Source organism: Morone saxatilis, unplaced genomic scaffold, assembly GCF_004916995.1.
Source record: "Morone saxatilis isolate NCDOM2014 unplaced genomic scaffold, NCSU_SB_2.0 Contig17, whole genome shotgun sequence".
Classification (NCBI taxonomy): Eukaryota; Metazoa; Chordata; class Actinopteri; family Moronidae; genus Morone; species Morone saxatilis.
Window position 1 is genome coordinate 8,384,992 of NW_023339729.1, and position 14,201 is coordinate 8,399,192.

General features: G+C 44.4%; 3 protein-coding genes across 7 annotated transcripts in view; 2 read left to right on the top strand and 1 right to left on the bottom strand.

Annotated features, from left to right (window-relative positions):
* The window catches only part of rfx1b (regulatory factor X, 1b (influences HLA class II expression)), a 12,044-nt gene extending 9,786 nt beyond the window's left edge, over nt 1-2,258 (bottom strand). For 4 of the 5 annotated variants that reach the window (XM_035660040.1, XM_035660037.1, XM_035660038.1 and 1 more), the window contains exons 1-2: nt 2,104-2,258; nt 687-1,062 (exon numbers count right to left, since the gene is read on the bottom strand). In XM_035660040.1, coding sequence (XP_035515933.1) covers nt 687-1,035 — 349 coding nt within the window. In that variant the 5' untranslated portion in view covers nt 1,036-1,062; nt 2,104-2,258. Of the gene's footprint in view, nt 1-686; nt 1,063-2,095 lie in introns of all 5 variants that reach the window. The other variant, XM_035660036.1, reaches the window with a different exon arrangement.
* A 546-nt stretch (nt 2,259-2,804) lies between these two features.
* rln3b (relaxin 3b) lies at nt 2,805-3,915 on the top strand. The gene is made up of 2 exons (XM_035660044.1): nt 2,805-3,271; nt 3,392-3,915. Exons 1-2 carry the CDS (start codon nt 3,097-3,099, stop codon nt 3,670-3,672), a joined length of 456 nt encoding a protein of 151 aa, XP_035515937.1. The 5' UTR covers nt 2,805-3,096; the 3' UTR covers nt 3,673-3,915.
* Nucleotides 3,916-4,575: 660 nt separating this feature from the next.
* LOC118327525 (transportin-2) lies at nt 4,576-14,201 on the top strand. Its single transcript, XM_035660917.1, has 24 exons — nt 4,576-4,774; nt 5,430-5,529; nt 5,798-5,873; nt 6,055-6,204; nt 6,437-6,543; nt 6,662-6,795; nt 6,927-7,008; nt 7,296-7,418; nt 7,529-7,647; nt 7,736-7,796; nt 7,907-8,078; nt 8,219-8,371; nt 8,698-8,923; nt 9,017-9,188; nt 9,283-9,477; nt 9,617-9,775; nt 10,258-10,345; nt 10,469-10,567; nt 10,663-10,758; nt 10,966-11,041; nt 11,857-11,956; nt 12,046-12,120; nt 13,827-13,955; nt 14,060-14,201. The coding sequence occupies exons 2-23, from the start codon at nt 5,431-5,433 to the stop codon at nt 13,932-13,934; spliced, it is 2,670 nt and encodes an 889-aa protein (XP_035516810.1). The 5' UTR covers nt 4,576-4,774; nt 5,430; the 3' UTR covers nt 13,935-13,955; nt 14,060-14,201.

Here is a 14,201-nt window from a genome sequence, read left to right on the forward strand (position 1 = left end):
GTTAAGACATCATGATGTTCCCTGACAACTAAAGACCAGCAGCCTGTTGCACCAGCTGTGTTCAAGTTCAAACTAAGCCTAGTTATAACTTAAATTAAATTAAATTAAGTTGTGATTTATGCATTACCAAAATAAAAGCTAGATAATAATAACATAACTCTACAGAACAACTAAATTGCCACACAGCATCCTTGTTTTCATTAAATGCATGCCCTCGTTCAACACAGTAGAAACCACATTTGTTGATATAACCTTTTAATATCAATCTAGCTTACTACAATGTGCCAACTGTCTTATGCCAGCCAGAAAGCTAACAGGCGCGGTAACCATGGCGATGGAACTTGACCTTTGATCGTTCATTGGCCACTTGCCTTAGTTACGACTTTATGTCCAGACTAGTTACGCTATGCCCAAAGTAAGTGTGGTGCAACCAACCTGAGGAACTGATTCAGTTACAAACTAACTGGTAGTTATTAAGCCTCCAGTGTCGACTTTACACCCTAACAAGGAGAGAACTGCCAGTGTCCAACGAGGATCCAGGCTGATGCTCACACCCTAGATACATACTCGCAGGAGAAACTGTATCGTGCTCAGACTGCTTGTCGTATCATGTGAGCTAGAAATGATGTGTTACTATGTGCACACAGCATGTATTATGTAGGTATGTGTCCGTATCAGTCTCTCACCTGTAACAGTTACGATGATGTACTGGGGTGAACTGCCCTGACCATTACTCTTCTGGACCACAGAGTGCTGGATTTCAGGGGTCACATAGTGCTGCGTGGGAGTGGTCAGAACCACTGCCTTCTGGCTCTGGGCCTGGGTGGGCGGCGCTTGAGAACAAAGTGCATCCTGTCCTGTTTTTGAGGCGGTGGCTGATTGGTTCGCTGATGCAATGGTTCCAGAGGTTGGTGGGATCTCGGACAGGAAGTGTGCCGTCTTTGCTGCCGAGGGTGTGGTGGCAGCAGGTGTTGCTATGGTTACTGTGTTGGCCTGCTGAGGCTGAAGGTCCTCTGAGTACCCAGAAGTTGCCATGGCAACCAATGCTTTGAGAGACTAGTTCTGTGGATAAGAAAAAGATGGCACTCTTTACATTTACATTACAGTTCTTGTAATATTATTTCTCCCATCTATGTTTTGGCCACGCAGCAGTATGAGTGTGAGCTCACACATCGAGGTGTGTGTGTAACATAAACCAGAGGAGGAAGTAGGGCTTTTGTCTGAGACTAAGCAGTAGACCAGAGCTTTTCCTGTCTGAGCCTGTATGAAACCCAACCCATAAATAAAGCAATGGATTACATTTCCAAAACTGAACGTGATCATGCTGCTTCAAGTGAAATACAACCACTAAATATGAACATGGACAGTCCAAATAAACTCATATTAATCAGTGGACCCACTGTCAGTCAGGACTTGAGCCATCCCACTGGAGATAAGCCACTCCTGCGTAAACCAACACGGAAAACAAGACAATCAGATGATCATCCGCACACCGTGTTCACGGGAGTGACCTGCCCAGTTCAATGTCAGCCCAAAAACTTTTCCAAAGTCACAAAAGGATAATTAAACACACTCCACTCATAACTCAGTGTTCAGTACTCGTATACGATTTAGTTGCGTGAGCAGTTTCATGTGCTTTTCTATCTCTAATGTCTCTAGGCATCTTGCTTGAAAAGTGAGTTGGGAAAGCGAGAGTGATAGCTTCCCCAGCTAGCAGCTCACGTTGAGTTGTGACGTTAAAGCGAGCCAGCTCGTTGCTACTAGTTACTCGTGTTAGAGAGTCAGTAAATCTATGACCACGCCACCAATCGCGCCTCACAATACATTCATCGTAATCGAAAGTGTGAGAAAACAGCCTGAACATTCAAACAAATTGTCGAAAAAAAGTAGGTTTGGCACCACAACACACCCGCCATCTTGTGCTCTTATCACAGATCTGACATCGCCATAACAACGGTCTGCGTTTGGAGAGCAGCTAGCAACCACTTTCATCACCGACACGCTCGACCGATTTCACGTTAACGCTGACGACATACAAACAAGCACACGTATATATATATACACGAAATGAAATGATAATTCTGATATATTTTACTTTTTCACCTCCAGTTTATCCCAGTATTGTCCTTTTATGGTCGTTCAAGTTTTTTTTCCTTGGATTTAGGTTGTTATTGTTGACTCCCGTTGCTTGGTTCTTGTCGCCAGGACTACCGTGACTATGGCGCCTTGCCTTCACCGGGGCAACTGTTGCTACCCTCTCGTCATCGCCCCGCCCTACACTTAATGCTGATTGGCTGGCTTGGGAGGTGGTAGCTGCGTCAGTTAAATAAACGATCGCTGATTGGCAGACGAGCCGTGTCTGTCACTTTCCCCAGAGCCTAACGTCAAATGACTGCTTCTAATGTTACTTTTCTGATGGCTCAAAATGTCAAGCAGATAGATGGAAAAATATGGAATGTCATGTCATTAATTTCACATAAAATGTTTCTGCCGCTGCTTATCTGCTCTGCCCCCTCTATATATCTTATACATAATTAATATTGTATAACATTCAGAAGTTCACAGTTGATTTGAGTCTCTGCAGAATCACCGGTTGGCCTCTGAAATCTTTCTGTAGTGTGTGTGTGTGTGTGTGTGTGTGTGTATGCATCAGTTGTAGTGAACACCAACATATAGCACCCTAGTTATCCTTGGGGTGAAGGGATAGTGATCTCCATCCAATGCAAGGCAGAGCAGACAGCGAGACGGAGATTGTGCTGGTGACACACAGCGCAACCCAACTGATATAAGGGACAGAAAGGCCAACAAAAGGTCACAGGTGTTGATTAGATAGCCAAGAACCCTGTTGACATCTTCTCTGGCATCATTTGCTACTTAATCACAACTTTTCTTTTTCTCTATGTTCATTGTTGCCCTTAAAGGTCTCCGGTCTTATCTCTGGGCATGACGAAGAGTGGAGGTGAATTGAGGTCCTTCTCTGAGATGCTGAGGCCTATATAAAGTAGGAGCTGTCCAGAAAGACACACAAACCACTCAGACAACCTCAAGCAAATTTCCAGCCTTTGAGACACCTTACGACATCTTTTCACTCTCAGCATGTGGAAGGCATCACTCTTGACCCTGGGCTTGTTGGTGGCATTGGTACACAGGGTGCGGTCCAATGACGGCCATCCCTCTTTCTATGGGGTGAAACTGTGTGGAAGAGAGTTCATACGAGCTGTCATCTTTACCTGTGGTGGTTCTCGCTGGAGGAGAAGCATAGGAGACTCAGGTAAGAGCGTGTGTGTGTGTGTGTTTGTGAGACTATGGATATAAGTTGATTTTTTATGATATGTTTTCCTAGAGTCAAATTGTAATATTAAGGGATTTCCCCTTGTTTTTTTTTTATCAGCTTTTGTTGGAGAAGAGGCCTTTGACCCATGGAACACAAATCCCATCCCTCAACTCACCAGCGAGCAGGATCCTGCAGAGCCCCAAGCATGGAGAGATCAAACATCGGACGTGGCATCTGTGGCTGCAGGATTCAGCCGCTCAGCTCGCTCCCCAATCTCAGATGAGGTGCTGGAGGCGTTACGGAGTGCAGACAGGAAAGGACGGGATGTGGTGGTTGGACTGTCCAACGCCTGCTGCAAGTGGGGCTGTAGCAAGAGTGAAATCAGCTCCCTGTGCTGAACCTCCTTTCTCCTTAAATATTTGTCTTGTCCTGTCACTAATGCAGAGCTCTACTCTTTTCCTATGTGATTCCTTCATTCCTTCACATTTAAAACTTTTACAAGTCCACACCCCATCCAACTCACCATCCATGTGTTGACTATTGATACAGGAATGTGACTGTGTACTCATAATGTGTCTACTGGGATTGTCGCTGATTGATATATGTTTAATAAAGCTGTTTGTACTTGGTATGAAAGTCTCTGTTCCTCTTATGAAAAGGATACTAAAATGATGTTAGAATACTTCCACTTTTTTCCAAAGCCTTGTTTCAGAAATAGTTTTGACAAAGCATTTCGAAATGAAAGGAAGTGTGACTACACATCATGGTGTGGTGTTATATTCAATCAAGTATAGCTGCTTCCTGTGATTCTACAGGGGTTAATACCTGTATAGGAACATATTTACCAAACCCCTGAAATCCAGTACAATAGACCTGCAGCACACTGCCTCTGTGAAGCCGATACCTTTAGACCTTTATTGTTTATTTCAGTGTGTCCATGGGAGTTTGAGATGACTCATCACAGTCATGTTGAGACACATTATCATACAAACTGGACATAACAAGGTTCACAACGGTAGTAATTGTTGTCAGCCAGCAGTGGTGTTGATGATATTGTGTCCACGCCCAGTGGAAAGCTGCACGAATGTGAAGCTGACACCATCTGCTGGTCACAAATGAAACACAACACAAAACGAGAATTAGAAGAATGTGATAAACAATTAAATTAATTTAAGAAAACGTTAAACACTAATAAACAGCTGTACACCGGCTATCTAACAAACGATGCGCTCAGTAGTTTCTGTTGTCTACTCGGTTACCTTACCGACGGTCTGACCAGTACGGAAGCCGAATATGATCACACGGATCACCCGGCTTGATTGCAATGCATGCAATCTCTGTCACATACCAGCTAGCACAGCAACTGCACATATCCACTGATACCAGAAGTTTGTGTTTCGGCTACATAGATCGCAGTCCTCTTTAATTTAATGTTCGTAGTTATATCGGGGCTGCACTTTCGTCTGTAGAAATATAGATCTCCCGCATCGGAGCGACCAGGTAAAACCTTTCGCGGCACTTTCAAGATGATGCTAGGTAGCCATGCTACTGGTAGCTGCCGGGCTTGATATGCTCTGTTGTGACTATCAATGCGCTGCGTTTGCGCCGTGTTTGTTGCTTTGATTACAAACAGTGCTTTGACAGCGTCCTAACAGATAACGTAAGACGGCGCCTGGCAGCTGTTTTCTGTGTGAACAGCGACGCTAAGCTAGCTCGCTATGTGACTGAGCCAGACGTTTGCGCCTGTTCCGTCTGGGCCTAATGTGGAGGAAGCTGCTGGGTCGAGATTGATGCTCAGACAACTGGAACTTACTAAATACGACTGCGCAGCGGGGCTTTTAGGTTTCATGTAGCCGGGGACGGAACATGTTCACAAACGTTAAAGCTTCACCGACAGTGTTTCGCTGCACTGTGGACAGATATTTCCAGTGGATGTGACCGTAGCTTTCTGTCTGAAATCAATACTAATATTTGACAAGTTGTTGTTATTGGTAACGGCAGCTAACGCTTGTTAGCGGTGCTGCGTAGCTTACGTTATTGTACGTGATCTGAGTGGTAACGTCCGGAGTGGGGGGGGGTGTCACAGGTCACAGGTGGGGCTGGATGTGTAGCGCATGCTTCGTAAACAAGTAATGTGTGTTTTTGTGTCCTGTAGGATGGAGTGGCAGCCAGATGAGCAGGGTCTGCAGCAAGTGCTTCAGCTACTCAAAGACTCCCAGTCCCCAGATACAGCAACACAGAGAGCTGTGCAAGAAGTATCCTTTTATCTCTGTGTGTGTGTGTGTGTGTGTGTGTGAGAGTGTGTGAGAGAGAGAAAATGGTGTGAGATTTGAGCCTGTCTCTCTGAGTGGATGACAATGAAACCTGACTGGGTGCGATGTCATGCGCAGCTTGCATCAAGTGCGATTGATAGTGTATTTATCCACACTGCTCAAATGTCTAACTTGAACACAAGGTATTGGAGGGTGTGTGAGCTGTTGCTATGTGTGTGTGGATGGTTCAGATCCTTAACAGAGCCTGCAGAAACTGGAGCAACTCAACCAGTTTCCAGATTTCAACAACTATCTCATCTTTGTCCTCACAAGTCTCAAATCTGAGGGTGTGTGTGTGTGTGTGTGTGTGTCAAAAATACGGATACTAATGATAGAGCAGCAGTGTCATTTTACTGAATAACCTTCCTAACCTCGCTTCTCCCGTGTAAATATTTATATAGCTAACCTCCTCTTCCCCGTTTTTAAAATGTATTTATACTCTGCCTCTCTGCTGCCTTCCTTCTCAAGACGAGCCCACACGCTCCCTGAGCGGCTTGATACTGAAGAATAATGTTAAGGCTCACTACCAGAACTTCCCTCCCAATGTGGCTGACTTCATCAAACGAGAGTGCCTCAACAACATCGGAGACCCTTCGCCGCTCATCAGAGCTACGATCGGTGGGTATCTGAGTGAGAAAGAGAGAGCTAGTGTTGGCTGCGTTTTCTAGCCAGTATGAGTCACAGCTCGTCACACGGCTGTATGTAGGTGGCTGAATTTTTGCAGGTAATGTGGCTGTGTGGGAGTGAGCACTGTATTTTGTTTTTAAATGATTGAATGCGATGGTGGGTTATCGAGTTGTTTCTCCTGCATTTTAAGGCCTGTGTTACCTTTTTATTATCTGTTATAAAGGTATCCTGATTACGACCATAGCCTCTAAAGGAGAGCTGCAGACCTGGCCAGAACTGTTGCCTCAGCTCTGTAATCTGCTCAACTCGGAGGACTATAACACCTGCGAGGTCAGACTCACCTGTCTGCACACACTAATAGCTTTGTAATGTTAATGTGATAATCCGATTTATTTCTGTTTCTTTTGCCTTTTAACATTATTTCTTTATGATTTGTTTTGCCTTTCAGGGTTCTTTCGGAGCTTTGCAGAAGATCTGCGAGGATTCATCAGAGTTGTTGGACAGCGATGCTCTGAACAGACCTCTCAACATCATGATCCCCAAATTCCTACAGTTTTTCAAGCACTGCAGCCCCAAGATCAGGTCGGTGAAACACCAGGGGTTTTTCTTTCTGACTCTGTCTCTGCTGGCTCTTTTCTTCCCTCCTCAGCCTTTCCACTGACTCTCTCTTTGAAATCATCGTTATAGATCCCACTTGTTTGTGTCTCTCTCAGGTCCCATGCTATAGCGTGTGTGAACCAGTTCATCATTGGTCGAGCTCAAGCTCTAATGGATAACATTGATACCTTCATTGAGGTTGGTACTACAGGATTGTGATTTGGTTTTACTCATAAGATTCACCTTCAGCCCTTTTCACAGTTGCAAGTATGTAGCAACGTATCTTTCTGTAAAATGTATGTGTTTTCACTTTCAAACACTGATCCCTGTTACGGATAACTTCCATTGTTCTATAACGTTATCCAGCTTTGTCTATGCTGTGTTTGTGCGATATTTTGGCATCCACACATTTGTTGACCTTGCACATTCTTCCCCCCTCTCTCTCCCACACATCCCCTGACTCTCCTTGTCTCTTTCCTATCTAGAGTCTGTTTGCACTAGCTGGAGACGAGGACAGTGAAGTGCGGAAGAACGTGTGCAGGGCTCTGGTCATGCTGCTGGAAGTCCGCATTGACCGCCTCATCCCACACATGCACAGCATCATTCAGGTGAGGGTGGGACTCGGTCTCACACCCCACTTTAAACAGAAAGTGTGTGGCTTTTCCTTCCTTCCTTTGCCTTATCATCATCAACATCACCTCTTGTTATCTGTCACCAGTACATGCTGCAGCGGACCCAGGACCCAGATGAGAACGTGGCTCTGGAGGCCTGTGAGTTCTGGCTGACTCTGGCTGAACAGCCCATCTGTAAAGAGGCTCTATCTGGCCACTTGGTCCAGTAAGTGTTCACATGCCAACAGTTTGTAGGAGCTGAAAATCAAGTGTAAATTTCATCTCAGAAGTAACATGGTTGTCCCTTTTTTCAGACTGATTCCTATTCTGGTGAATGGGATGAAATACTCTGAGATTGACATCATTCTTCTGAAGGTGAGCCAGCCCTGGATAAATCAGATGCTCCTCATACAACCTGTCTTCTCTTCTCGTCTCTTCCTTTCTGTGTCCGTTCTGCATTCACCTTTCTCTCTGTTGTCGTCCAGGGCGATGTTGAAGAGGATGAGGCGGTTCCAGACAGCGAGCAAGACATCAAGCCTCGCTTCCACAAGTCCCGCACCGTCACTCTGCAGCACGAAGGAGGGGAGGGCGAGGAAGGAGAGGACATCGATGAAGATGAGGACGACGATGATGATACACTGTCTGACTGGAACCTACGTAAGTTACAGATGAAAGATAATTTATAGTCTTTTAACAACATTTTGAGCAATGTTTAAAGCTTGGTAAAGAATGTTTTTTAATAACTTAATAATTTTATTGCAAGTCATCTAATACTGATGGTTGCCCCCCCCCCCCAGGGAAGTGTTCAGCCGCGGCGTTGGACGTTCTTGCCAATGTGTTTCGTGAGGAGTTACTTCCCCATCTCCTGCCCCTGCTCAAAGGCCTTCTTTTTCATCCTGACTGGGTTATTAAGGAGTCTGGCATCCTAGTGCTGGGGGCTATCGCTGAAGGTGAGACTCAGCACAGACTTGCTATTGAAATACAACAGAAAGGAATTATTTCAAGGTCAATATGGTGACCTGTAATCCATGAATATGTTTTAATATTTTCATTGCCTGAGATAAAGAACAGAACTTCACAACAGTGACGAGAGAGCAGGCTAGCTGCTCCAGCCTGTTTCCACTCTCTATGCTAAGCTAAGCTAAGCTAACCAGCTGCAGGAAGTAGCCTTATATTTCATGTGCACATGTGAGAATGGTATCGATCTTCTCGTATTTCTGTTAGCAAGAAAGTGAAAAAACATATTAAGATGTATGAAACCTTTTTGTGCTTCCAGGCTGTATGCAAGGCATGGTTCCTTACCTGCCTGAGCTCATCCCCCACCTCATCCAGTGTTTGTGCGACAAGAAAGCCCTGGTCCGCTCCATTGCCTGCTGGACCCTGAGCCGCTACGCCCACTGGGTGGTCAGCCAGCCCCCTGACGCTCACCTCAAACCCCTCATGACTGAGCTGCTCAAACGCATCCTGGATGGTAATAAGAGGGTACAGGAAGCAGCATGCAGGTATAATTCTAAGTTTGTCCATATTTTTGTCTCTCCTGTGTTTTCTCACTTTCTGCTCATACATCCCTCTAAGCCATCATGTCTTTCCTACAGTGCATTTGCCACCCTGGAGGAGGAGGCGTGTACAGAGCTGGTGCCTTACCTTAGCTTCATCCTGGACACGCTGGTTTTTGCTTTTGGGAAGTACCAGCACAAGAACCTGCTCATCCTCTATGATGCTATAGGAACACTAGCGGACTCTGTGGGCCACCATCTAAACCAGCCTGTGAGCACAAAATGCACACATTGACACAGCCTTGTTTCTAACATGTTAAAAGTTGTTTTTGGTAAAGGATCAAATAAATCTCTCGTGTTTTTAGGAGTACATACAGAAGCTGATGCCTCCGCTGATAGCCAAGTGGAACGAGCTGAAGGATGAAGACAAAGATCTCTTCCCTCTGCTCGAGTGTCTGTCGTCTGTTGCCACAGCGCTGCAGAGTGGCTTCCTCCCTTACTGCGAGCCCGTCTACCAGCGCTGCGTCACCCTGGTCCAGAAGACACTGGCTCAGGCCATGGTAAGCAACACACATACACATACGCACACTCAGTCACATGGATTTTTACAGAGGAAATGTATATTTTTGCTGCTTTATATAAATTACACTTCCCACGTCCCAAATCTGATGTTTCTCCACCTTTTCTTCTGTGTGTCAGATGTACAGTCAGCAGCCAGACCAGTATGAAGCACCTGACAAGGACTTCATGATTGTGGCTCTGGATCTTTTAAGCGGCTTGGCAGAGGGACTGGGGGGCCATGTGGACACGCTTGTGGCCCGCAGTAACATCATGACTCTGCTTTTCCAGTGCATGCAGGTGAGGAGAGCCCGTGTGTGTCAGTGTATTTACATTCTGTTATTAGCTCTCTACATGGAAGCTTTCATTGTTAGTGGTGGAGTCCGCCATTCTGGCCTGGATTCAAGTTATCTGCACACTTATGAGGGATTCGCTTAAAACGATGAACGCATGTACTCCAGCGTTACTGTTTGTAATGTTAGCTTCCCTGTGCAGTTACAGTGGTATCAGATTGTACTGTACTGTATATGTTTCTCAGCTTCTCATGGCTTTTATTGCGAAGCAGCCACAGGAAGTTCACTGTATTTGTCGCAGCTTTTACTGCCTGCCATCTCTAAAAAGTCTGTTTGCAAATCTTGCTGCTTTTAGTCAGCTGGCATTTTTTTTGCAAGACTGTAATGCAACAGGAAGTGAGTAGTTAGTTGTGCCACAGGACAACTCTTTGGGTCTGTCGACGGTGTGTGTTCACATTTTTCTTTGTCTCTCTGTCTCTTTTGTCCCAGGATACGATGCCTGAAGTAAGACAGAGTTCATTTGCTCTACTGGGTGACTTGACCAAGGCCTGCTTCCCTCATGTCAAACCGTGTATTGGTAATTATCTCATAGTCATCACATACACATACAGTACATATATAATGTTCCCATCATCCTCTTTTTTTTTGTGTGTGTTTAATGTAAGGAGGACATTTTTTCTTATGTGTGTGTCACCTGCAGCTGAATTCATGCCAATCCTTGGGACAAATCTGAACCCAGAGTTCATCTCAGTGTGCAACAATGCGACCTGGGCCATAGGAGAGATCTGTATGCAGATGGGTGAGTTGCAGCAAATCTACTTACATGTGATGCCGTCAAGTTCTTGTGCTAGTCAAGTATGAGATGTATCTTACTTTAATTTACCACTCTATCAGGAGTGGAGATGCAGCCGTACATCGCTATGGTTTTGAACCAGCTGGTTGAGATTATTAATCGACCCAACACCCCCAAGACCCTGCTGGAGAACACCGGTATGTGAATACACAGATATTTTTCATACTTGTTTTTTAAAGGGAAGTAGACAGATTTTATAGCTGTGTGTTTGTACTAACAGTTGAAAATTAGAGCAGAGTACGCTCAAAAGGGTATTTAGTGGTTCTCATGGGAGAGGTTAGTGCAGTTAGCATCATGATACCGCACACACTCTGATCTAACAGCAGTCCTGACTCCTTTTCCAGCAATCACCATCGGCCGACTGGGCTACGTGTGCCCTCAGGAGGTTGCTGCCATGCTGCCGCAGTTTATCCGACCTTGGTGAGCGACCTTTTCTGTGTCTTTCATTCCCCATGCAATGTATGAAACCTATGTGGTGTAATTAAACAACATCTGCATCTATCACACTATCACACATTCAGCAGACACACTCTCCCTCTCATTTTCTGGTCTCACCACATTCTCTCTCTTTCCAGTCTGCATAGAATTATGTTATCTTATCCGTACAAGGAAGACACATTTGTGGCATTTTTTCCCCTAACAGGCAATGCACATTTGTTTCTGTTGTTCTGGTTTTTTTCCTTCTTTGTGTTTTTTTTGTGTGAGCACAATTACAGCAATACACAAGGGGCTGCATTATTAGCATGCTTTAAATAAATTCTTGAAGTGATTAGAATCAGCAAGTAGTGAACACTTAAGCCTGTGAGTTTTCTTTAAAAAAATCCCACATGGTAAGATAAGGACAGTTTGGCCGTTACTATTTATTTGACTTTCTTAAAATTGCTTTTAGCTTACTTGTTCTAATTTTGTATATTCTCTCATAGACAGCTTAAGAGAGTTGAATTCTTGGCAGTGACAGCATCAAATATATATTGAATTAGACACTTTAATTACACCATTTTTTTAACATAAATATCATCACTCATACACAAACGCTCTGCATACTGTATATACTGTCATATCATATTAATAGTGCAATGGTGCAGAGTGTAATGTACATGTTAGATTAATGTTTACCATGTTGATTTTGTTGTTCTTGTTGTATGTAGGCCTATTCTTTGTATGTGTACACATACCTGGCCAATAAAAGTGATTCTGAATAAGTTTAGCAGCTGCTAATTGGTTAATAATTGCAGGTGTACGTCACTGCGGAACATCAGAGACAACGAGGAGAAAGACTCTGCCTTCCGTGGGATTTGCATGATGATTGGTGTGAACCCAGGAGGTGTAGTGCAGGTGAGACACGGTACACTGCAGGCATTACGTTATTGCTTTAACAGTCTGTGTGTTTGGCTGTAAACTCCTCTTCCTCTGTGTTTGTTCAGGACTTCATCTTCTTCTGTGATGCTGTGGCCTCCTGGGTGAATCCTAAAGACGATTTGAGAGACATGTTCTACAAGGTGAGGGGCTCAGCGTGTTGATCAGGGGTAGAAATAATGTCCACGTCTTATCGAGGAGCAAGTTCTTGTGTTTACACAACCAGTCCCAACTACAGGCTGATTTATATTCACCACTAAATTATCACACTCTTCATTCTCCTCTCCCCCTGCCGTGTGAGTCACTGTGAGCTGTAGAGACCTCAGGCGAAGCAGAGAGTGCTGCAGTTTTCTGCTATGATGCTCAGCAACACAGACACTGCTTTTGTTCTGCAAAGAAATGAAGTGAACACACTCCCCCACAGGAGTTTACCAAATGAAGGCCAAAAGGCTCTGTGTGCAAATTTAGTGTCAAATTCACAGCAAAATCCACCAATGCGTGTATTTACACTAATGGCGAATTTCTGTAATACTCGCTTAATATTTCTGTTGGGACATTTAACCATTGTAGGCCAAATTAACCTGGTGACCTGGTGGTGAGTGTTCTGTATCATCTTGCTACTATGTGATGAGGTCTGGTCGGAGCAGCTAGTCCTCTTTAGTTTCTTCTTAACACAATCAAGATTTTAAAAGCAACACATTTCTGACCACAAAATTCTGTCAGGGTGTGACTGGCAATTAAACAGTTGGTAAATTTGTAAAATAAATATGTTGCATATAAAATTCACTCTGCGTTTCAGGCTTAAAACAAACTTGCAGTCCAGGGCGTTGCAGTTGTGTAGGCATTGTATGTGTACCTTGTTCCCATCTAGTGAGGTGCACACAGAAACCTGCACAAGGCAGTCCACACACCAAGAAACCAACCAGTGCTCCTATGCTGGAATTGTACTGCATGTAGTGCAGCTTTAATAATTCAGACTTTAATGAAATTGCAACAAGCTAATCAATATTTTTTATATTAATAATGGACAGATAAATATGTGTAATGTGAGAAGGCATAACACAGAAGATGCATCATTGGACTAAAACAATAAAGGTCTTGAAACTAGATTTTGACACAGACACCGTTTGTAAGAGGGTCCCACAATGATCAATTTCAGGTTTAGTGTGTAATGTTTAAGAGGCTTTACTGGAAGAAACCAAATCTTATATTCATAGATATGGTTTTCCCATGTATAATCACCTGAAAATGGGAATTGTTTCGTTTTTGTTAGCTTAGTATGAGCTGCTATGACCCTGCCTACAGAGGGAGCAGGTCTTCTTCCACAGAGGCCGCCAAGTTGAACTGCCATGTTTCTACTGCAGCCCTGAACACTCTCTAGATAGGTCCCTTCATGTTTGTTGTTTGTTTTGCTGCCACCATAGTTTCTTCTACATGCTTGAAAGGCTGAGCTGCATTCACCCAGTTCTGCAGCTTTACTGCTAGATGCCACTAAATCCTACACTCTGGTCCATTAATGCAAGACCCCCGTTAGTTGATAATGTACTTCAGTGGTCAAAATTTAATAACAAAGTTGCAATTAGTCAATTACCACTTACCAATAGGTAATTAAGGTTTGTTGCAGTCAATAAAACACTTACTTGCAGGACTTCTGTTGCTTCAACAGTTACCGATAAGTAACTGTTCCCTCTGTTACCGATAAGTGTTGAAGGATCACATATTTGAAGAAACATTTTTAACTCCTGACAATAGCTGTAAATGTGTGTAGTCTGTGGCTCAACTGCTTAAGAAATGTACTTGAGGATGTGCCTGAAATGAATCCTCCCCCATCTTCTGACCATTCCTGCAGATCCTGCACGGTTTTAAGGAGCAGGTTGGGGAGGAGAACTGGCAGCAGTTCTCAGAGCAGTTTCCCCCACTGCTGAAGGAGAGACTGGCAGCTTGCTATGGCGTTTAGATCCTCTACATCACCCAAGAGGTAATCCCACACCCTTCATTATTGTGACTCAAAATCTAAGATATGTAAATGTTGATTCAGAGGTTAACTTCTTTGTACCCACTCTCCCTTATCCGTCCTCCTAGGTGAGCCAGCAGGAGGAGGGTGAATGGGAAACTCATCCATCTGTGTATTGCACTGCCCAGATCTGGGGGGAGGGAGAGGGGCGCTATTGGCCGCTCCCCCTGACGGACGGCCCCCACGCCCTATGTGTTTGTCCATAGAGGG